This window comes from Abramis brama (assembly GCF_963993115.1).
Source record: "Abramis brama genome assembly, chromosome: 17".
NCBI classification, from domain to species: Eukaryota; Metazoa; Chordata; class Actinopteri; order Cypriniformes; family Leuciscidae; genus Abramis; species Abramis brama.
The window spans coordinates 32,924,381-32,949,017 of record NC_139979.1 but is presented as its reverse complement, the minus strand read 5'-3'; the positions used below and the strand labels follow the sequence as shown (position 1 = coordinate 32,949,017).

At 38.6% G+C, this 24,637-nt stretch overlaps 1 protein-coding gene across 2 annotated transcripts in view; it reads right to left on the bottom strand.

Annotated features, from left to right (window-relative positions):
- The window catches only part of grik2 (glutamate receptor, ionotropic, kainate 2), a 236,771-nt gene that overhangs the window by 55,740 nt on the left and 156,394 nt on the right, over window positions 1-24,637 (bottom strand). For both annotated transcript variants that reach the window (XM_084088605.1, XM_084088604.1), the window contains 3 exons: window positions 13,886-14,092; window positions 8,406-8,629; window positions 1,187-1,305 (listed from right to left, as the gene is read on the bottom strand). In XM_084088605.1, coding sequence (XP_083944731.1) covers window positions 1,187-1,305; window positions 8,406-8,629; window positions 13,886-14,092 — 550 coding nt within the window. The remainder of the gene's footprint in view (window positions 1-1,186; window positions 1,306-8,405; window positions 8,630-13,885; window positions 14,093-24,637) is intronic.

Sequence of the window (24,637 nt, the reverse complement as noted above, 5' to 3'; positions counted from 1 at the left end):
AACCAACAAAAAGGTTCATTTTAGTGACGTAGCCTACATTTTAATAAAAAAAATGGTCAAAATTGTTTGCTTTATTTGCAACGAAACAATAGTTCCAACAAAATCCACAGCAGAACTGCTGTGCGTCTCCAGGTAAACACACAGCTGTCTTTCATTAGTGAACGAATCTGCGGCTTTGAAAGAATCGGAAAAGTCGATTCAATGACCCATTCATAAATGCAGCCACCTGATTCGTTACTGAATGAATAACTTGATAAATTACTCATTAAAACAGTGACTTGCTGCCACCTACAGGTGGTGTTAGTTTAAAAGTAACATTTTGTTTTTATCATAATTTAATAATAAAATTAATGGAATTTTAAGTATATGACAAAACATTACACACATTGAATAGGGTTAGAAAATGTTGCCTTTATAAAGGTGCCTTTAAAAAATGCACATTTTAAGGGGGGAAACATTGTCGCTTAATGGAAAAGGTATGACTGCAGTCCAAGTGGAAGAGAAGGGGTACGCAGAAAGATGTTAAAGGGTTAGTTCACCCAATAATGAAAATCATGTCAGTAATTACTCATCCTCGTGTTCCAACCCCGTAAGACTTTCGTTCTTCTTCGGAACACAAATTAAGATCTTTTTGATGAAATCTGAGAGCTGGCTCACTCCTTCATAGGTAATTGCATCTGCCAGCCTAGAAAAGTTAGTAAAGACATCGCTTGATGAAATTAAGGTTGAGCCACTGTAGTCACTTGGACTATTTTAACGATGTCTTTACTAACGTTTCTGGGCCGGCAGATGCAATTACCTATGAAGGAGTGAGCCAGCTCTCAGATTTCATCAAAAAGATCTTAATTTGTGTTCTGATAATGAACAAAAGTCTTACGGGGTTGGAACAACATGAGGGAGAGGAATTACTGACAGAATTTTCATTTTTGGGTGAATTAACCCTTTAAATGCCTCAGGGGGTACGACACTCTACAAAGTTTGGGAACCACTGCTCTACCCAACACCCACCAATAAACACTTTCAAGTCCCACACAGCCCCATTCATACCATTGGCCAGCAACCAATTTGCTTCTAGAACTACATGCACAGAGGCACCCATGCATCATAGTGGGCCTGACAACAGCAAGTTGGGACCCCCAGCAAAAGAGTGGGATGTGTGCTAAGAGGGGCAGGCAGAGGCGTCTACCTTGCTGCATGAGAGCTCCAACTCCGAACCAGAAACTATTTAGCAGGGTGAAATTGTTTTCCACCACGTCCGAGTCGGGGTTGCACGGGTGGGGGTTATACCATTCGTAGGGGCTAAACCTGTGATGAGCGACACAGAACACAGATACATTTTACTCCAAACGATGTGGTACATAGAAGAAAAATGAAGGAAAGGCAGGTCAACCTATAGAGACACAAGGAGAAAGAGACAGGTTAGCATAATCATCAGTCAATTAGATATCAATATTCAGGAAAAATACAAATTCTCTTGAGGAATCTATTACCATCTGTCTTATCAAATGGAAGAAATAAATAAGTTAAGCTTGTGATACAGTAGTTACATGTTGGTTAGAGCTGTTTATGTTTACAATCACCCTTTTTTCAAAGGCAAGCATAATTATCAATGCATATGAGCAACCCATGTTAAAATTAAATGAATATCCCAGGTTACATCCAAATTAAGTTTTAAAAATAAACAAAAACTTACACACGTGAAAACAATCTAATTTACAATATTTATTTTGCTGTGTGTTGGATTTTACTGTCAACGTGAGAGTTTAAGAATGTTTTTTTAGATATATTCAAGTCATTTGCAATACACAATGTGTTTTTTTGTTTAATGCATTTTTTTATATGTTCTGCTTTACAATCCTGCACATTAGTAAAGACCATCGTACTGACAGCAGTTTACTTGTCTCTCACATACAAAAACAAATATTTCTCAAGCTGCATCAAAGCAGTGGCATTAAGTGCAAACGCCGAACTAAATAGTATAACAATTTCCTTACACTTTATGGTCTTCAATAAATTCCAAAGCTGCTGAGACTGAGCCTATGGATTCAGTGTAATGTTTTACGTAATTTATACATGATATTATCTTATTGTTTTTTTCCTCAGTGTACATTGTTGCATGCATAGGTCTATGAATGTATGTATATTATTCACTTTACCTCATATCCCGGCATAGAAAATATTATCTGGGTTCATATAGTACACATATATTTAACCACAAAGATACAAGATAGCAGACCAGCTGAAAGTCAGTTTCTGAGATCTGGAAGACTGTATGGGAGTGTATTTGGCCTTCGTTTAGCCTGACACACAGTTGGTACTGTTGTACACAGTACACATTTAGGATGTGTTCCATCTGTGAATAAGCCTTAACTAACAATATATCTGTGCATTTCTTTTTAGAAGGTAATTGACAGCCACATATGCTGTCAAAATAGCTTAAAGTGTAGTTAACCCTTAATATTCATTTAAAAATGATTAATTAATTTAGATGCCCAATGCAGACGATCTGGTCTATTCCATCATCTCCACACCTCGATGCCTCGTTCTGAGCTATCTCTCTCCCACATTGAGACTTTCCATTTACTCCAGCTAAATATAAGTGACATTACATTAGTAAAGGTTGATTGGGTGACAATTAAGCATTATGACCCAATTCAGTTTGTGCTGAAGTGATTGGATAAAAAAGCATCTACAGGCTTTTCAAGAGTTGGGCAATCAGATACTAAGGAGATTATTTGTCTCAGCTGTTATTATTTTTTCATCAAAACTCTGAAATTTAAACAGAAATTACTGACTTTCAGACACTAAAAGTAAAGTACACAACATTTTCTGCATCTATGAGTCTATGAGCAAGATTCATCAAGTGCTGGAGCAATCTGAAAATGATTACTGTGCTCTTTAAATAGCTCAACTTCTGCATCAAACTAATAAAAAAACAGTCAACACAACATTCTCATATAAATGAAAAATACAACTGTAAATGTTACATACATACCAGCACGAATACATTCAAATTCTTATGGGATGAGATTAAGATGCTACCTTAGAAGGTCACTGCCTATGTAGACTCTAGACTCACTAGAAAAGAGCCATAGAACAAAAATCTTTGAGCTTGAACCAGCTGATCTAGTCATTCATTCGCTATTTGTGATGCAAGTCTGAGTACATACGAACTTGAATCTTGCAAAGACTTCTGCCCCAGACCTCTCATGCAACGGGTCTTTGTTCAAGTTCACACAATCATGTTGTGTAAAGCCAATTACTAACGGCAAATCTAACATGGATGTCTGTCATGGACTGGAGCGTGCCAGCGGAGAGAGAGGCGATGAACAGCCTCTGTCTGCGTGAGACGTGGCTTAACCTGCTGCTACGGGAAGCGTCAGTCGCCCGTTAGCTGTCAGTTTCATCCAATTATACTGACCTTCTGTTATCTCCGGTCATCTGCGCCACAGAGGGAAAATTTGAGCAAGGTCAACATGAAGAGATAAACGAAGGCTGAGGAAACATTGATGCCCCAGGAAAGAACAATGGTGGGGGGGGGTTTCAGAAAGTCATTGTGCGCAGGACCGATCACGCAATGATAGTGTGTGTCAGATCTGGAAGACTGACACATTTAAGTAGGGTTGCTGTGCTGCAGCGTTTAGCATTGAGGTCATGTTGATTAGCTAACATGCAATTCAATAAGAATGCGACACAAGGATGCATTGCTAATCAATGCGCTACCATAGATTTCACAGACTGGCTGCTTGTTCAGCATAGTCTTACTGGGGTTTCAGTCTTAGGAGATGTCTATAACATCTAATAGCAGTGCCAAGCATGACCTCTTTTGAATTTCCACAACTAACACAATGCAGAAGATACTCGTGGATTTTTGAAATGTCAAAATCTTGAAATATTACTAACAATATAAAAGTTATTCTTGCGCTGACTTACACTCTAAAAAATGCTGGGTTGTATTAACCAAAATGCCCTTGGGTTACATTTTTAACCCAATGTTTGTGTTTGTCCATATTTGACCCAAAATTGGGTTAAAACAACCCAGCATTATAGATTTTCAACTATGGTTGAAAATCATTAAAGATTTCACAGGAAAAAGACACGTGAACCACGAGCTGAAGGTGGATGTTTTTACAATTATACTAAAAGGGCTTTCACTTGCTAAACAAGTATAAACTACCAATCAGACAACAGAAGGAATTGTAATAGATTGTGTAACAGATTTTTCAGCGGTTCTAATCACATGTGCGTTTGGTGTTAACAAATCATTTTCAAGGGGTATGCTTAGAAAAAAATATATATATAGCCTACATAAGATAATATATATGTATTCTTATATTAAAATATATTTGTCTTATTTTATACAATTTTGCTTCTCAGGTAGATGCATCTTAAATATTTGTACTGTAAAACGAGAAAAATACATTTCCAGTGTCCTCTTTCCATCCTCTTCCCTCATAGACTCCGAGTAATTATCTAGTCAGCTCCACACAGCAGTCTGTTAAATCATCCTAAGTGCAGCCCATTTAGAAGCATATTCCACCTGGAAATGAGCGGGATCTGATAAGCACTTGCCCAGACTGGTGAAAGCATTACTCATCCTGTGAGGAGGACGTATCCCTTCCTTTCTTTCGCATGCTTGGGGTTTCTCACTGCAGCAAGGACAATGATTCATTAGTGATGTTTACTAAGACAAGCATCACTTCAAATATTGCTCATACTTTCATTTAGGGATTTAAACAAACTCCTAATCCTCTGTTGAGTAACTTATCCTGCACCATTTGCTACAGACGTGAAATCATTCTGCTTGTTAAGGAGAGCTTCTGAAAGATTGGATTGCTAGATTTCCAAGATCCAAGACTGACACTGTAGAAAGGATTTCAGTCATCATTTAATCATTTATAAACAATATGTATGTATATAACACTCTCCAACTGTATGCCTCATATATTCTGGTATATTATGTATATAATTCAATCCAAAAAAAAAAAAAAAGAATTGCTCTTGTTTCACTTAGCAGATTACAGAAGTAATTTGTTGCAATCTTCAATCTATAAATAAAATACAATAAACTCCTGCTTCAACTGTATGGATGGAATAGTAAGATAAACTTGCTTTTCATAAGAATATGACACTAAAAAAATATATATTTCTTTGAAGCATTAGAATCAGACGCAGAATTTAAACAAATAAGTATTGCATTGGCAGCGTTTTATGGCAAAAGAATCAGCGTGATAAGTACAGTAAGTGTAACTCTTTTATAACTGAGACCTCCTCGGTTGCTTCATCACCTGCTTTCGCAGAAGACAGGAGAAACTTTGCAAGGGAATGAAAACAACAGGAACAAAAACAACTGCTGATATGCATTACAGATTCTGAGAAGAGGATAAATATTTGACTTTCATACTGTGCCCAGAAGGAAGGTTTCTAAATACTGCATGGTGAGAATAAGCCTTAGGAAACCCTCCACCAGTCCCCATTATGTCACCCTGTGATCTCTTTCTCTCTCGCTCTGTCTTTCTCTCTCACACACGCATGTTTGCTGCATATACCAGCTTTAAAGTGCACACACAAAAGCAGTCGCACATGCACACATAAAGAAATGTGTACAAAGAGACGAACACATAAACACAGTAATAGGATCTTGTGTTAGGTCTTCTCTGCTGTTAAAACATGCCGTTGATGTGTGTGCTTGTTATGTGTGCTCTAGTTGAGGAATGGAAAGGTGAACACTTACCCAGCATTAACATTAGTGCAGTTATAAGGTGAAAGGTGCATATTCTGAACCAACTTAGATGGCAGTTGTAGCTTGTTATAAACTTATGTGATCATATTGCCAGTAACATTTATAAAGCACAAGTGCATTAACCATAACACTCTTGGGTTAGACCAGCTGAACGCAGTAACCCAAGAGTTTTAGGGTTAAAATAAGGCATTTTCTGTGGATTTCTCCCCACCATGCTTCAGATGAGGACCAATGGAAAGACCCAATGCAAATGAAAATGGTTTTGTATGATTAATGATTAAAAAAATGATTATTCTAAGAGTTCACTACAGTATATGACATTTAAAGGACAATTCTGGGTCTGATATGAATAAATAATAAGCTGTCGATTACACTAGATAATTTCGACTCATACATCAGTTTCAAAAAGTACATACAAAAAGTCATTTCAAATAGGAGCACTAAAAGTATAATGGAAGAAGAGGCCAGTTGCGTTCTGTAATTATGGGATGGATGGGTTGGATGGTTGCCTGGCAACTTGTAGTTTAATTTTTGCTATTCAAATCGTCAGCCTTTGAGATAGAGACTTACACATTTACATGTGAGTTCCACTCCTGACAAGGAACAGATTTCACTCAGGAACCCATAATTTCCTCCAATTATTATTATTATTTTTTCTTTTTAATTGATTTATTTATTTATTTTTGCAGTATTTGACATTTATGTAAAAACTTCTGATGGAAGGGTCATGCAATGAATCAGTTTTTTTTTTTTTTTTATACATGTCACAGTTGCATATCGTTTTTCTAAGTTTGCAAAATGTTTATGGATGTGTTGTACTTTCAGGGATTTGAAAATTAAAATGTAAGAATATTAAAGTTGTTTTCACATCTGTTTTCTTAATGTATGTTATAGATCTTATTGTGAACAATTAATCTGTGCACGTTTCATTTGTACATTTTTGGTTTTGACCTCATAACGTGCAATAAAAATGTCAAAACTGGACGGCACCCTACATTTGTTCAGCCTTCATACAGCGAGATATGTTTGCAGTTTTTGACTCATGGATGCAGTGAAGTTGGCATGCTATACTGTATCTGCCAATCTGGGAGCAATGAGGAAAAACATGAACTGACAGTTGTCAATTCTGAGCTGTGAAATATAAGCCCTATCAGGTATAAAATAACTTATTATAAAGTTATGAACAGATACATAAAAAGTCCATTTCATCGACTTCTTTCCAGCAGCTTCCTATAGCCAGTGGATTCTGCAAACTGCTGCTTGAGGCTATACTTTAGTTTGTTTTTACAAACTGAATACGAATCGAAATTATTTTCTAATTGATATCTTAACTTGCACTAAATCCAGAATATCCAGTTAAGGAACCATTAGCCAGTACTCTCTACTTATTATAAACAATTAAGTGTAATTTATTTATCATACTTTATACATGGCTACTTAATTTTGTTTTAGCAAATTTAAGCAATGAAGGTTTAGGAATAAGTATATGTAGAGCAATATCTGCTGCTAACTATACAAACACATTTTTTGTAGCATTAGATATCATAACATTGCCAAAGGAAATGTGAAGCAGGATGTGGAAAAACCCAGTCAGAAAAGAAAAAGATACAAACTAGACAGTAGAGACAGCGAGGGATGGGGAGGGAGGGTTGCGTTTCACACCAGAAAATGCCTCAATCTCACTCACACACACACTTGAACACTCCCAGCATACCTGCTTTCTGTCGTTCACACACATACTGTCTTTAAACTGTGATTTAGCATCTTTGCTTTTGTGGTTTGTGCTATCGTGCATTATCAGAGTAGAGGCACATACTGTATCTCCTCCGCGTCAAGACAGGAAGACCAAAGCAACCCTTAAAGTTCCTCTCTCATGTGTGTTTCCTATGTGTCCGTGCTTCTTTCTCTCTCTTTCTCTCGCTCAAATGAAAGCCTTAACTCTTTGTTATCTCCTATTCACACCTGCAAGAATTTCATAATTCTACGATTTTCCAGGAAACGACTGAGCTGAATCTCATGACATTTCATAATGTAAATATTGTGAGTGGCATTCAGAATTCTCAAAGAAATAGTTAACCTATTCCTTAAGTCAACATTTACTCAATGCTCATGTCGTTTCAAGTCTGTCAAACTTCCATGGATGATGCAAAGTGAATTTCTGAAGAATAACCAGAGCAGGATTTTGAAAAGGAATGGAGGATGGGACTATTGGAACGCATTCGACCACACGAGCGTCTACACTACAAGAGCAATCCGAATGTGTTTTCGACTACCTCTGGAAGTGGTTCAAAGTGGACAAGCTCAAAACGTTTTAGACCCTGTTTACACCTGCATTCACCGCCATTCAGCTGTGATCCGATCGACCAAAACGCATCTTAACACCAGGTGTAAACAGGGCCTTTGCATCATCACAGGCCTATTTGCCTTGAACTTTGATAACATAGAGAAGAGGTGAAAAATTCACCTTTAGCATTCCACGGAAAGAAAGTCATACAGATTTGGAATGATATGAGGGTGAGTAAATGTCAGAAACTTTATTTTTGGGTGAACTATTCCTTCAAGGCCACTAATGTTAAATCTAAACATCTAAAAAATCTAAAATGTCAATGAGATGAGGTTATGATGTGGGGTTATGTCTATATATATGTGGCTGGTATGTTACCTGGCTATGACAAACAGCACACAACTGACACCCAAGTAAGCGAGCAGAATATACATCCAGATGTCGGGGGAGAGGGGGTTGAGAAAGGAGAACACCCCGGGGTTGGTGCCGTTGGGCTTGCGGTACAGTATACTTATCCCCAGCGTCAGGAAGGGTTTGGAAAAGTCGATGACCTTCTCCCGCGCGTACGTGATGGCCAGCGGCGCCACTGCAAGATCAGCTTTCTGCCAACAAATAACGCACAGGGAAAAGAGCGATAGGCTGTAAATCAGGGAAAGCAGAAGCATTTAGAGGAAATCAAATTAAGAAAACAGGGCTTTTACACATCACACACTCTGCCCCACAGCGTTTAAGAGGAAATTTAAAGCCCTCTCGTGGACTCGCGCTCTCTCTCTTGATTTACCTGCTACTGTTTCAGCACTTACTAAAGCCTTTCATGATTTACAGGGTCTAAGGGACCGGAGGGCCGCTGAACCGAATCCACTCGCTCAGCTACCCAACTAGACTAAAAAATGAAAACGGCACTTATGAAAGAGGGGAAATCAAGGGGGTTAAAGGTTTTACGCAGGTCTGCCGACGTTGGCTCACTGTCAGAAGCGGAAATATCCCGTGTCTCTCAGACTGTAACTTTTAGTCCACATACAAACATGTTATAAGAAATAAACTGTCCAAGGTGTTCGACATGCTGCAGTCATTGGTCATTTTTGTTACTGTGAATGTAAATCAGTTCACTAAAATTTACCAGTTTTTAAAAATTTGTGAAGCCGCCAGAATGGGAATCATTTGTCCATTCTGCTCGTTTCATTAATGAGGCCCAGTGTTTGGAAAATGTCATCACCATCCAATTCAATCACATGAGAAAACATAACTTTTTTAACATTTTAACAATTGGTGGTGAATTAGTATGATGAAATGTCAGATTTTTGGGGGGGGAAAAGTAAGCTTAAAAAAAGAAAAGAAAAAAAGAAATAAAATTGTACAAATTCATACAAATTCGCCACCAATTCATCAAAATGTAAAATTGTTATAGTTACACATTATATTGATAGTCCAATTCAGACATTCTACTAACAATAAGTAACTTTGCAACTACATGTAGAGTATTAGTAGACTGGTAGGGTTCGGGTTAGTAGAATAAGTAGTGGCAAAGTTACTTATAGGCAGTAGAATGTCTCTCAAGGAGCATCAAAATAAAGTGTTAGCAGATATTGAGCAGACAGTCTACTAATACTCTAATGAGAGTTAGTTGACATGTAGTTGCAAAGTTACTTATCATTAGTAAAAGTGGACCATCAAAATAAAGTGTACCTATAGTTATTTAGATTATGTTGGACAGTCAATCTATTTTCTTATCACACCTCAGTCTAGGGGGTTTTAGTTAAAAGTTACGCAGATCACTTCTTGGAAGAAATAACTTAAGTAAGAAGTTCCATAAAAAAGTTTTTATTTTTATTTTTACATTTGATTAATAATACAATTGAAAACCCATAATTAATCATTGAGGACTAAACTGTGTATACACATCAATGAAGCAACATGACACACCCCAAAGTAGATCACTCCCATTGTAAGCAACAGAACCGTCTATACTTAAAGAGATGGGGCGTCTATATAGTCATTACATGCAAATTATACTGCGGGACAAATTGAGACACTGTAAACTGGAAATCTGCAAGACAAGCATTTTAAGGCATAACAGGCAAATTTCCAATGCAAATAATGTTGCAAACAGCACTAGGCACTATAATTATGCTGATCATTTTAGCCTAAAAGTGCGGCGTATGGAAAGCGTTCCAGATCCGTTACTTATGAGGTTTATTTCCATTAGATGCTTCCTCGGAAGGCAATGATGACGCTCTAGGCAAACCGCCTAGTTTACTACAATCCTGCCTACACGAACGCTACTCAACATGTCCTCGGTTTGTTGGTGTGGCCTGTGATATGTTGTCATCACTGTGACAACCACAGCTGCAATAATCAAAACCATGTCTTCTTAGCATATCAATAAGGAGTAAGACTGTACGAGGTGAGGGTTGAGATGTGTCAACTGGTAGAGATGCTGTCGTACTGTTTATATTCACAGCACAATTTAAAAAAAGTCTGTTCTGCCTCCATTGCAGGCAACTTAATTGTTTATAATGGGAGAGATTCAGATGTGATGCTTCACTCATGCCCATTGTAAACATGCCATAACATCTTGATTAGGGTTGTCAAAGCAACAATGTAGCTTTTCAGAGGTGTATTCATATGCACTACCATTCAAAAGTTGGAGGTTGGTGAGATTTTTTTTAAATGTTTTTTTTTAACTAAATCTCGTATGCTCGCCAAAGCTGCATTATTTGAATACAATAACAACATTAATATTGTGAAATATTATTACAAGTTTAAATAACTGTTTTCTATTGTAATCTATTTCAAAATGTAATTTATTTCTGTGATGGCAAAGCTGAATTTTGAGTCTTCAGTGTCACGTGATCTTTCAGAAATCATTCTAATATGCTGTTTTGCTGCTCAAGAAACATTTATGATTGTTATCAGTGTTGGAAACAGTTGTGCTGATTCAGATTTTTGTGGAAATGGTGATACATCAGGATTCTTTGATGAAAAGAACGTTCAAAAGAACAGCATTTGTTTGAAACAGAAGTCTTTTGTAACATTACAAATCTCTTTATTGTCACTTTTGATCAATTTAAAGGGTTAGTTCACCCAAAAATGAAAAGTCTGTCAGTAATTACTCACCCTCATGTCGTTCCAAACCCATATGACTTTAGTTCATCTTTCTGAACACAAATGAAGATATCTTTGATGAAATCTTGGAGCTTTCTGTCCCTCCATTGACAGTCTATGCAACTACTACTTCCAAGCCCCAGAGAGGGAGTAAAGACATCATTTCAGAAATCAATGTGACTCCAGTGGTTTAACCTAATTTTATGAAGCGATGCAAGTGATTTATTTACAAAATATTATTCACACAACGTCTGCTCTCGCGTCAACACAACACGCATGCGTAGAGATGCTCTCCTGAACGCACGTTGGCATGAGGATAATTAATTACATAATTTTTGGGTGAACTATCCCTTTAATGTGTCTTTACTGATTCAAAATATTAATTTCTTTAAAAAAAAAAAACTTTTTTTTTTTTAACAGTATTGCATACAGTACATAAAGTTTAAAATGTGGTTTATAGAATGAAACTTATAACTTATTGAGTATTTGCTTTAACTGTGAAGTTATTTTACACTGATCCCAGACTTATTCATTTTATGTAAAATGTTATCTTCAGAGGTTAGCATCTATTAAACCCTAAATAAAAAAGAAAGTAATCAAATGACAAAGTATCTTCAAAGTATCCAGTTCTGCACCATATACTCCTCTTTTAAATCCTACATAATAGTTTCAAGCCTTCAAACTTATTTTAGAGGCTTAACATTTAAATGACACATGTCCAAGCCCAGTGCTGAGGTTTTATAGTTTGACCACAGTGTGATTGTGAATGTGAGATTATATCCAGTACAATTTCGATGCGATAATTCTTCAAAGAAACATGGGTTTTGACACGGTGAAGGCGTTATTCCTCCTCCAGAACTCATGGAGGGCCTGCTGTCTGAACGCTGACACGCTAAAACTGACATTTAGTTCAATTTCACTGCTTTTACTGGTAGAATTGGTATAATTTCACTCAAAATAAAGGCTTCTGTCTAGAATTATTGGATTGTCTATAATTATTCCCAGAGGGGGCAAATTAATGCCAGAAGTGAGCAGATGTTGTCTCGCTACCTTCTTTTTTTCTTCTTCTTCTAAAGTCCTTTGACAAGATATTTTTATCTCTAGCACATCAATGTACTGGCAAACTGCAAACTCCAGACTGCTCTGAAAGCTTGTCAAGGCCAATTACAGTCTGTCCTGCTCTCGTCTTGTGGGGGGGGTTTGCCGGGGAATGTTACGACAACACACACACACACACACACACTTTCACACCAGACGATCCAACCGTGGCCAATTGAGGAGCAGTGACTAAGAGAGATGTCTGATATATCGGTTGGAGCAACGGATACTGCTATTGAACACACAACGTGCAGAAAACGTTCCTTTCACAGAAATGTGTTTATTCCTATCGTCGTCTTAGAGGAGTCTAATGAGGATATCGAAGGGCAGTGTTTGCTCCTGTGTGTATGTGTGTGTTTGTAAAAGTGTGTGTGCTTAATAAGCTCTATAGAGGGAAAACTAATGCCAGATTTTTCACTTTGTGTCCTCTCGGCAGTATGTGCTTGAGTTTTATTTTATCGCATCTTCATGCCATCTGCTGCACACACACACACACACACACACACACACACACACACACACACACACAGACTGTTAACTCTTATTTTCATTTCTGTTTCCTCTCTACACTGAAAGCATCTCATTTTATTGTATAATCTTGACACGTCCCTTCTGCAGCAGGGTGGAAGTGTGTCAAGATTGTGCACCATCCTGAATTTAATTAAGAATTAAGTCCAATTTCTTAATAATGTAATTGAAATTGAATTGAGGCAACAAACATGAAGCAGAATTTTAATTCAAATTTTAGTTTAAGTAGAATTACGATGGAATGCAATTCAAAGAAATTTATAGAACTTCTGTGCAGTTTAAAAAAAAAATATATATATAATATTATTATTATTATTATTATTATTATTTTATTTTTTTTCAGTAAGAATTAACATGATAAAATGTGTTATCATAGACAAAACATATGGGGTCTGTCCAGAAACATTAAATGAGTTTGAAGAGCACCCTATAGAAATGTTTTGGATAAGAGAGTGTTTTTTTTCTTACAGAAATTAATACTTTTTCATTCAGTGAGGGCACATTAAATGCATCAAAAGTGCCAGTAAATATTATTAATTATTAAAATTAATTTATAGTGTTACTAAATATTTCTATTGCAAATGCTGTTTATTGAACTTTCTATTCATCAAAGCATCCTGAAAAAATGTTTCCCACAAAAATGTTTTCAACATTGATAATAATGATCATAAATGTTTCTTGAGCAGCAAATCATCATATTATAATGATTTCTGAAGGATCATGTGACACTGAAGACTGGAGTAATGATGCTGAAAATTCAGCTTTGATCACATGAAAATTGCATAAATTAAAATAGTGATTTTAAATTAAAGATTAAATTAAAGAGACGTGTGTGGATTCTACATGTCATAGTCATGATTAATCAAAATTAATGATTATTATTGTTATAAAGATGTTGTGTTGTTTAGATTTTCTTTGAATTGTTATTCAATAAATTCAAGTTATTCATGATTTAAATTCCAATTCAACATATTTGGGGGTGGCCAAGTCTATACACTGTATATTCACATTTATGATTTGAAAGGGGGTCAATTTTGCTCAACCTCACAGGGTTGTACGGAAAGATGTGTGGGAAAAGAGCCAACCGTGCAAATCAAAACAGTGTTGGACGGTGGAGTCTGACTCACGTGGTCCATCAGTTCTCGGACCATGCCGTTCCACTGGCCCGTGCTTTCCTCCTGCGCTCCGTACTTGCCGTCCTCCACCAGTCGCAGCTCGTAGGAGAAGCCCAGGATAGCGGCCAGCTCTCGCAGCAGGTCGATGCAGAAGCCCTCGAAACGATCGTTCCTGTACAGCGGCTTATCCGACTTCTTGAACATCACGTAAGGCTCTGCCTGTGGAGGGAAAACACATTGTGCTCGGAAACATGTCTGATATACGTCTGATAGGGCTTGCGCAGTCACAGTGAGTGAAGAATCACCTCAAGCAAGATGTCATGCAACTCAATATGATATAATATAATAATATTAAAAATAATCTGACCAAAAATATAATTAATTTTCACAATTATTTTTGATTAATATTTTAAGAAAATGTTTTAGTGTTTTTATCTACACAATGAAAGTCATGTTTGGACACCAACGTTCTTCAAAACATCTTTTGTGTTTCACAGAACAAAGAAATGTGATAACACTTTACTTAAAGCCTTTTTTTATACAATGCATTATAAAAGTATTTTAATGCATTAATTATGCCTTGTAATGCATTGCATGGTCTCATGAAAAATTACACAGTTATAATGCATTATAATATTTATCTATTCATTGTTACACCTTTAGAGCGTACATTGAATTAAAAAAACATGACAAACTTATGTTATATGTTATAATGCATTTTAACTGTGGTTACAATTATTTATGAAAATATATAATGCATTATAATGCAGATTTGGAACAACACGAGGGTGAGTAGCCTAAATGATGACAATTTTCATTTTTAGTTGATCAATCCCTTTAACATTGTGTTAACTATTGTGATGCATGAGCAACAAATAAGCAATTTCTGAGACAGCTGATCTTGGCAATAAGAATGCAGATATCTGGTTTAGACTACAGGAAGCTGGTGTGAACAGATCCCTCAATACCAGCGAGATTCGGGAAGATTTGTCATGCCAGGGGAGCTTCAGCAGAGAGAGAGATAAGCGCTTGCCCGCCCCCACGCTGCTCACCGCCTGCATATTCACAGTCCTAATGAACCAATGAGAGCCAGCCTGTTCACAGCAGGAGCCCGGCATAGAAACAACACTTCTTTTCATGCATCAAAGCATCATGTATGTACAAACTATTTTTGCTTTTTCAACGTTTTAGTTTTTTAATTTTTGCTTAAATTCTCTGAGCTTTGAAAAGCTTGCCAGTTCAGCCACCTTAAGGCTCATCCAGACCGAGGGCATCAAAACGCAAAAAGATCGAACCGCACCGAGTGAAACGAAAAAGCATGTCAGTCATGCTTATAAAACATGATATTTCTGAAGAAAATTGGAACAAGATATAATTATCATCAATGGACATGAAATGTACCCTATATTGTAGAATTACTCCTATACATGTTTTGTTGTAGAGAAATAACTAACCTTTACAGTTTGCTGATATTCAAGTTAGACAAACTCTGAAAGTGTATCATCACTTTAATGTAATGTTAATCCTAAGCTTAACTAAAAATGCAAGCTTATTGATTTTGGATCCACAAATAAAAGACATTATCATTTTTGAATTCATAAAACTTGATATATTATGTTTGGTGAAAGCACAGACCAACTTTAATTGTTAAGTTGATACAAAATTTGTTTTTATTACAGTACATGTGTTGAGTATACTCAAAAAAGTCTTGAAACTGGATGCATCAAGGTTTTTTCTGCTTTTTCACAGTGTGCATGGACTGAAATTATTTTGTCTGCAAAAATTCAAAGAGCAATGGTAAATATGTCTACACCTTAAGGCATTAGGTTTGATTAGACATATCAAATACTTAAACAATCTTTAAAATCATGTATATTATTCAGTTAAAAGTTTTACTTGAATTACACTAACAATACAAGTTGTAATAACTTCCCTATTGAACCATTTTTGTTTTGTAAGCATTTAATTTCACACCTTCCACGTAGTAACAATATTACCTGCTGTTATTCACATCTACACTATATAGACAAAAGTATTGGGACACACTTCTTAATAATTTAATTCAGGTGTTTCAATCAGACCCATTGCCACTGGTGTATAAAATCAAGCACCCATTAAGTCTGCATTTACAAAGATTTGGGTCGTTCTGAAGAGCTCAGTGATATTGTGATAGGATGCCATCTTTTCAGTTTGCAAGATTTCATCCCTGCTAGATATTTCATGGTCAACTGTAAGTGGGATTGATGCCAAATTGCCAACACACTGCTGATTCCATAGCTGAAGAAACTTCCATTAATATCAGCACAACAACTGTGCGGCAGGAGCTTCATGGAGTGGGTTTTCATGGCCAAGATGCTGCATACATCCTCACATCACCAAGTACAATGCCAAGCGTCGGATGGAGTGGTGTAAAGTACGCCGCCACTAGACTCTGGAGCAGTGAAAATGAGTTCTGTGGAGTGATGAATCACGCTTCTCTGTCAGGCTATCTAATGGTCGAGACTAGGTTTGGTGGTTGCCAGGAGAACGGTACATGCCTGACTGCACTGTGCCAAGTGTAAAGTTTGGTGGAGGGGGGATTATGGTGTGGGGTTGTTTGGTGGAGGAGGGGGGGGGGGGGGGGGGGGGGGGGGGGGGGGGGGGGGTTATGGTGTGGGGTTGTTTGGTGGAGGGGGATTATGGTGTGGGGTTGTTTGGTGGAGGGGGGATTATGGTGCGGGGTTGTTTGGTGGAGGGGGATTATGGTGTGGGGTTGTTTGGTGGAGGGGGGTTATTGTGTGGGGTTGTTTGGTGGAGGGGGATTATGATGTGGGGTTGCTTGGTGGAGGGGGGATTATGGTGCGGGGTTGTTTGGTGGAGGGGGATTATGGTGTGGGGTTGTTTGGTGGAGGGGGGATTATGGTGCGGGGTTGTTTGGTGGAGGGGGATTATGGTGTGGGGTTGTTTGGTGGAGGGGGGATTATGGTGCGGGGTTGTTTGGTGGAGGGGGATTATGGTGCGGGGTTGTTTGGTGGAGGGGGATTATGGTGTGGGGTTGTTTGGTGGAGGGGGGATTATGGTGCGGGGTTGTTTGGTGGAGGGGGATTATGGTGCGGGGTTGTTTGGTGGAGGGGGATTATGGTGTGGGGTTGTTTGGTGGAGGGGGGATTATGGTGCGGGGTTGTTTGGTGGAGGGGGATTATGGTGTGGGGTTGTTTGGTGGAGGGGGGTTATTGTGTGGGGTTGTTTGGTGGAGGGGGATTATGATGTGGGGTTGCTTGGTGGAGGGGGGATTATGGTGCGGGGTTGTTTGGTGGAGGGGGATTATGGTGTGGGGTTGTTTGGTGGAGGGGGGATTATGGTGCGGGGTTGTTTGGTGGAGGGGGATTATGGTGTGGGGTTGTTTGGTGGAGGGGGGATTATGGTGCGGGGTTGTTTGGTGGAGGGGGATTATGGTGTGGGGTTGTTTGGTGGAGGGGGGTTATTGTGTGGGGTTGTTTGGTGGAGGGGGATTATGGTGTGGGGTTGTTTGGTGGAGGGGGGATTATGGTGCGGGGTTGTTTGGTGGAGGGGGATTATGGTGTGGGGTTGTTTGGTGGAGGGGGGTTATTGTGTGGGGTTGTTTGGTGGAGGGGGATTATGATGTGGGGTTGCTTGGTGGAGGGGGGATTATGGTGTGGGGTTGCTTGGTGGAGGGGGGGTTATGGTGTGGGGTTGCTTGGTGGAGGGGGGATTATGGTGTGGGGATGTTTGGTGGAGGGGGTTATGTGGGGTTATGGTGTGGGGTTGTTTGGTGGAGGGTGATTATGGTGTGGGATTATGGTGTGGGGTTGTTTGGTGGAGGGGGATTATGGTGTGGGGTTGTTTGGTGGAGGGGGATTATGATGTGGGGTTGCTTGGTGGAGGGGGGATTATGGTGTGGGGTTGCTTGGTGGAGGGGGGGTTATGGTGTGGGGTTGCTTGGTGGAGGGGGGATTATGGTGTGGGGATGTTTGGTGGAGGGGGTTATGGGGGGTTATGGTGTGGGGTTGTTTGGTGGAGGATGATTATGGTGTGGGATTATGGTGTGGGGTTGTTTGGTGGAGGGGGATTATGATGTGGGGTTGATTGGTGGAGGGGGGATTATGGTGTGGGGTTGTTTGGTGGAGGGGGGGTTATGGTGTGGGGTTGTTTGGTGGAGGGGGGATTATGGTGTGGGGTTGTTTGGTGGAGGGGGGTTATGGTGTGGGGTTGTTTGGTGGAGGGGGATTATGGTGTGGGGTTGTTTGGTGGAGGGGGATTATGGTGTGGGGTTGTTTGGTGGAGGTGGGGTTGTTTGGTGGAGGGGGATTATGGTGTGGGGTTGTTTGGTGGAGGGGGATTACGGTGTGGGGTTGTTTGGTGGAGGGGGGGTTACGGTGTGGGGTTGTTTGGTGGAGGGGGGTTGTGGTGTGGGGTTGTTTGGTGGAGGGGGATTATGGTGTGGGGTTGTTTGGTGTAGGGGGATTATGGTGTGGGGTTGTTTGGTGGAGGGGGGATTATGGTGTGGTTGTTTGGTGGAGGGGGGATTATGGTGTGGGGTTGTTTGGTGGAGGGGGGTTGTGGTGTGGGGTTGTTTGGTGGAGGGGGATTATGGTGTGGGGTTGTTTGGTGGAGGGGGATTATGTGGTGGGGTTGTTTGGTGGAGGGGGGATTATGGTGTGGGGTTGTTTGGTGGAGGGGGGATTATGGTGTGGGGTTGTTTGGTGGAGGGGGGTTGTGGTGTGGGGTTGTTTGGTGGAGGGGGATTATGGTGTGGGGTTGTTTGGTGGAGGGGGATTATGGTGTGGGGTTGTTTGGTGGAGGGTGATTATGGTGGGGGTTGTTTTTCTGGGGTTGGGCTTTGCCCCATAGTTCCAGTGAAAGGAACTCTTAAAGCTTCAGCATATCAAGCAATTTTGGACAATGCTATGCATCCACCTTTGTGGGAATAGTTTGGGGAAGACCCTGCTCTATTGCAGCATGACTGTGACCCAGTGCATACAGCAAGGTCCATAAAGACATGGTTGGATGAGTTTGGTGTGGAAGAACTGGACTGTCCCGCACTGAGCCCTGACTTCAACCCAACCAAACTAAATGGGGTGAATTGAGCCAAGCCTTGTCATCCAACATCAGTGCCTGACATCACAAATGCTCTACTCTCCGAAATCTTGTGGAAAGCCTTCCCAGAAGAGTATTAGTAGTTAAAGCAGCGAATAGTTGACCTACAGGATGACACAAAACCTTGCTTTGCCATCGCATTAAATTTTGTCACTGCACACCTGTTGTCATTATTGCTTTCATCATAGTGTTAATTAGTGGTGTTTAATAAGTCAAGCATCTCTATATTATTTATCATACTTAGGATTAATCAATAAACAAACCTGTAACACTAAATTTAAGTCAAGTCAAACACCTTTATTTTTGCAGGGCTTTATATAATAGAAATGTTTTCAAAGCAGATTCACAATAGCACACATTTGCGCTACAGATATGAATGGTACCTCAAACTATGCAGCATTCATTTATCAGCTGGTAAAACTGCTGAAACAAATCCTTTAGATTTACAATGAAGGAAGGACTTATCTAAAGACCAGAATATCACAGAGATTAGGGGTGGGCTCTTTTGGAAACTGAGCCACCCAGAACACCTCAGCAATAACATAGCAATGTACTTAAGAACTCAGAACATCCTGCACAGCAATGCCCTAGCAACCACTCAGAACACCTTAGTAACTGCATATCAATGCCTTATCAAACACCCTTAGCAACACAGTGAAAACCCTTAGCCACCGCATAGCATCATGACGGAGAGTTTTCTATAGGAGTGCACCAGTCACAATTTATTTTGTGTAAAGTAAAATCATAATTTCATGAGTCAGGTCATGAATTCTGCTTCACTAAATTCAGTCGCTCCACCGTTCATGGTGCATGAGCTCTAAATCAACACAGAGCCAATAAGAGCTTTTACATTAGAGCTCTGAGATGTTAGTAGACTGGGAACCTGTGTTGCTTCCAGCTCAGTCAGAGCTACCTTTAGTTTATGAGCACTGACCGCACGCTCCTTCAGGCCTGTAGCGTTCAGGTCAGATTTTCATTGGCCGAAAGCAGTGTCAAATAACCCCATTGAGCTCTTTGTGCTTGAGCATTGTTCGCACATGTGTGTATTTCCATGGAAACAGTGCCGAAGTTGGAGAGGGTTGCTCACAGTGAGCGATAATATTTCATAACTACCTGAGCTTTTTAAACACACATAGCGCTTTGACTTATCGCTGAAGGTGAACACTCACTGAGCACTGCGGCTTTCTTTTCCATTTGGCTTTTGTTTGTGATTGGTTTTACATTCAGCTGGGTTTCATTTAGAGTGCCGAACTCAAACATCTGTGAGATCTACCAGTCTTCACAGCCAACACATCGCTCAGACGAGTGACATTTAACTTGCAAATGGGTTTTTAATTAGCTTCAGTGATTTTACAATTATTTTTGATCAATCTTAAAATGCATCCTTTGGCATTGTCATTTTTGTCTTTTTCTGTTATTTGTTCTCTATTCTTTCCTTCCAATGGAAATGTCAATTTGTGATGAAAGACAGGAAGCGAGAGAGTGTATACCTGAAAGCTCGTCTCTGTGTGTGTACGCGTGTTTACGCCAAACAGAAAGCAGATAATTCAAGGTCAGAAAGCTGCAGTGGCTGATGGGTAGGACAGCTTCCCACAAATCTGAGAAAGGTGCATCTTAATATCTGAAAATGCTCCAGAATGCTTTGAAATACTTGTGAAACTTTTCATGGAAAAATAGCAGGAGATGCATTACGTTTTCAGAAGTGCCAGAAGTCTTTGATTAATGTTGCCGAAAACCTGCTATTTCTGCATCACAAACCACCCTTGATCAACAATACGAATCTGGAGACCTCTGCACTCCTAAAACACTTGAGTGACTTCAGAAGTTTGTTAAAAGCAATTTTGTTTCTTCTTGAGATCTATTTCATATTGAATATATTTTGGGTAACTCTCGCAAAAGCTCTCAGGAGTATGCATCATTTTGCACAAAAAAAAAAAAAAATGATATTATATTTTGCCCATTTGGAAATGAAGGCCATTTGAAGACCATTAAGATGTTTTGCACTGCAACATTTTTATGTGATAATAATAGAATAATTCAAACATTACGGCCCACAGAGGGCAACAGCACATTTTTAAGGGTAGGACTCCACTACCCCAGGCCTATTGAGTACACTATGCCATCAAAAGACCCAGGACAACAGCCGCTACACTGACGACACTGATACTGTATGTTATGAATATAAAATAATAATAAAATCAACATTTTGCATAATATTTTCTTTATTTTGATTTTGAAGTGCAAAGTAACCCAGAAATTCTTACGTTTTGTGAGATTTACCCATTGAATGTTTTTAAAAGCATTGCACATTATAAGTACATAAGTACACTGCTGCATTTGCGCTCTGTTCTGTTTGTTATCATTAAATTCTATAATTTATATAACATTCCTCCTACAAATAGATTAATCGTTTTTGGGTAACACTGTATTTCGATAGTCCACTTTAGACATTCTACTAACTATAAGTAACTTTGCAAATACATGTCAGATAACTCTCATTAGAGTATTAGTAGACTATTTTAATGCTACCCGAGTAGAAAATCTGAGACAAGGACAACGTTTAATCCGAATCTAGCTTTCTAATAAACCTAGAATTGTATACTATGAATATTGTCGGCTCTTTGATTAACCGATTATATTCTTCTATTGTATAAGTCACTTTGGATAATAGTGTTTGCTAAAAGCAGAAATGTAAATGCAATGTTACATGTCTGACTAAGAAGCATCTAAACTGCCTAAGACAATTTATACTACAACGTCCCCTGGAACAGCAAATATTGCATCTAAACTCATAAAAGAGCAATTGAGAGAATTAAAAGTCTAATTAAACCAGCAATCCATTCAGCAGATGGGAGAGAAACTACCGTACCCCTAAAGGCTAAGTTACCTTCCATTACTTGCCATCTAATTAAAAACTTGAATATTTTGACTCCTGGAAACAATGGTACTGGCTCAATCAAACCTTTTTTTTTTTCAATAAACCCCAGTTTTATTAATTGTCCAATTCGCTGTGTAGCAGTGCACATGCAGATAGAATAATATCTGGAGGTGAAGGGGCAATTGAATCCAGTAGCAAAGCTATAGAAGACACTGCACTGCTGCGTCCTGAACTCAACAACCCTAGACTGCTGGTTAAAATTGTAACGCTGAAATCATTCAGCTATTAATCACAGATTTGGAGAACAAAACATCCTGGAAGATGAGAAAATAAGACAAAATCTATATTGTGAAATGTGAGTAAACTATGCATCAACTGATGTGTACTGCATACAATACTAGCAACCAATGTCTGCCTGGAAACAAGATTACAAAGCCAATGTTTGTCAGGTTACTCAGGCAAGGTGTGTGTAAGCACTAGGAAATGTAGCTTACAGAAATTTCCATAGGAGAAAATGTATACACAAACAAATTAAATAAATAAAAAACACTGATTTTAACAAATATTAAAACAAGGCACCATTATGAATGGTCTTATGCAAAGTCAGTGAATAGATATAGCAGGGTCAAAACTTTGTTGCAAAAATACCACCAAAATTCAAGTGGTGTTTCGTTACTAAACGTTTTTGAACAAATTGGTTGAGTGAATGATTCAATGACCCATTCATAAAGACAGTCACTTTCTTCATTCCTGAACAAATCAGCCTTTTTGAAGGAATTGGTTGAATGAATGAGCCGATGACTTACTCATTTAAGGTGGCTTTTAAATGACTTGGCCACCTAATGTCAGCTTTAGTTTATATGTTCTTGTATAGTTTTAGTTTCTATAGTCAACATTTTATATTATCTCATAACATTAATTATGCAATTGTAAATGCAGTGTAAATGCATTCATACCACCTCTACAAAATATGACACATTCATTTAATAAGGTTAGAAAAATTGTCCTTACACAATAAAAAATGGCCCTTAAATTATTTGAAGAGGACAAATATTCATTTCTGTCACTCCTGTACAGTCGATGGAAGTTTCTGCTTTTTTTTTTAGAAATGTAAGCGCAAACCTGCAGCATGTTTGCTCACAGCCTATTAATAACAATCCCCTTTCTGCAGCAGCACAATGACGGCTTCAGAGGCAAACCTGAGGGCATTAAACTTTCATGTAAGGACTGACATTCAGCGCTTAGCATTCACCCCTCCCAGCAGTCTCCTCTCACACCTTCTCTCCTTTCATTCATGACAGCTTTGATCCTTGGCCGCCTGACTCACACAACTAGCATTTGTAGCATTTAATCCATTCTGATCGGTCACTGAGAGAGAATAAAAACTCACACTATATTCAGTTTAATGAATTGTACCTTTTGCCTTGAATTTATTTTGTTTATTGACAAAAGTAAACTCAAAAGTGAAAAGGAGGATCTTGGAGTCCTAATGCACATGCAAGTTAAACCACTTTATCTGACATAATGATTAGAGATGCACCGATACTAAATTTCTCCATCGATACTGATAACCAATTATTCAGAATATCTTCCGATACCGATAGTTTGGTTTTCTCAAGGAGAATAAAAATCTCTCCCAAGCTAATGCTGTAAACTAGAGTGAACCATCTAATTTGGTACATGTCTTCATGACAAATTTATTTAAACATACATATAAAATGAACAGTAATTAAAGCTCCTTTTTATAGCTAACTAACAAACTTACAGCATAATATATATATATTGGGGGAATGGGGGAATTTGTGCATACGCTCTAATTTGAAAACTGTAAATATGTTCCAATATTTGAAACAGTTCGACAGCAAGTCCATCATCAGAAACACTGAGTGATGAAACAGTGAGGGAATTTAGAGGCATAGAGAAGTGAAGATATTTTCATTTTTCATTTTCTGACTCAGAATACTGTCGTTCTGCATGATCAAAGGGACAAAAAATGAAGATGTGGAAATTCTGAAATGCCACAAATGTCAATTGACTGACTGTTTCCTGTGACATTAAATGAGACATTTTGTTTTCATCTATTCAATCAAAAGGCAATTTTAATGCAAGTTTGTGACATTGTTTGACACAACACATCAGCTTCTGGTATAAACCCGGGGTCGGGAACCTATGGTACGTGTGTAAACGTCACGGGGCACGTGAGCAATAGCGAGAGACGTGCATGCATTTTAGTTAGATAAATTCCTTCACACCAGCTTCTACATTTTGAGGTGATCATTCCTCATAGTCACACAGTGATACTAAGTTAGGAGCTATAAACAGGGGTGCAAAAATCTTTTTTGGTCTGGTTTCAACGGTGCACCTGGAGATGCTGCTTGGTACTCACACTTTACGCAGCACATTTATCCTAAAAGCTGTCTAAACATAAAATAACACTGTTTGTTCACTGTAGAAATAAAACATAGGTTCATCTGATGTATTTGTTGCTCTTAGATTTCAGGAAAAAAAAAAAAGAAAAAAAAAAAAGACAGCTATCAGTGTTAGAGATTTTTAACTAAGTATACAAAGTCCTGAACATTCCACACACACACACAACTCACAATGACAGTGATGAGCAAAATACACCATTCACGTACACATGCAGGTTCAGAATAGGGTCACAATGGAAATCTGTTATTTATGAAAATAAACAAAATTAGGCTTTAAAAAAGCGCTTCAGGAATATTTAAAATGCTGCACTATTTCTAAGTCAGTCCTCAAATAAGCCAGTTGGAATAAAGTGATTGATG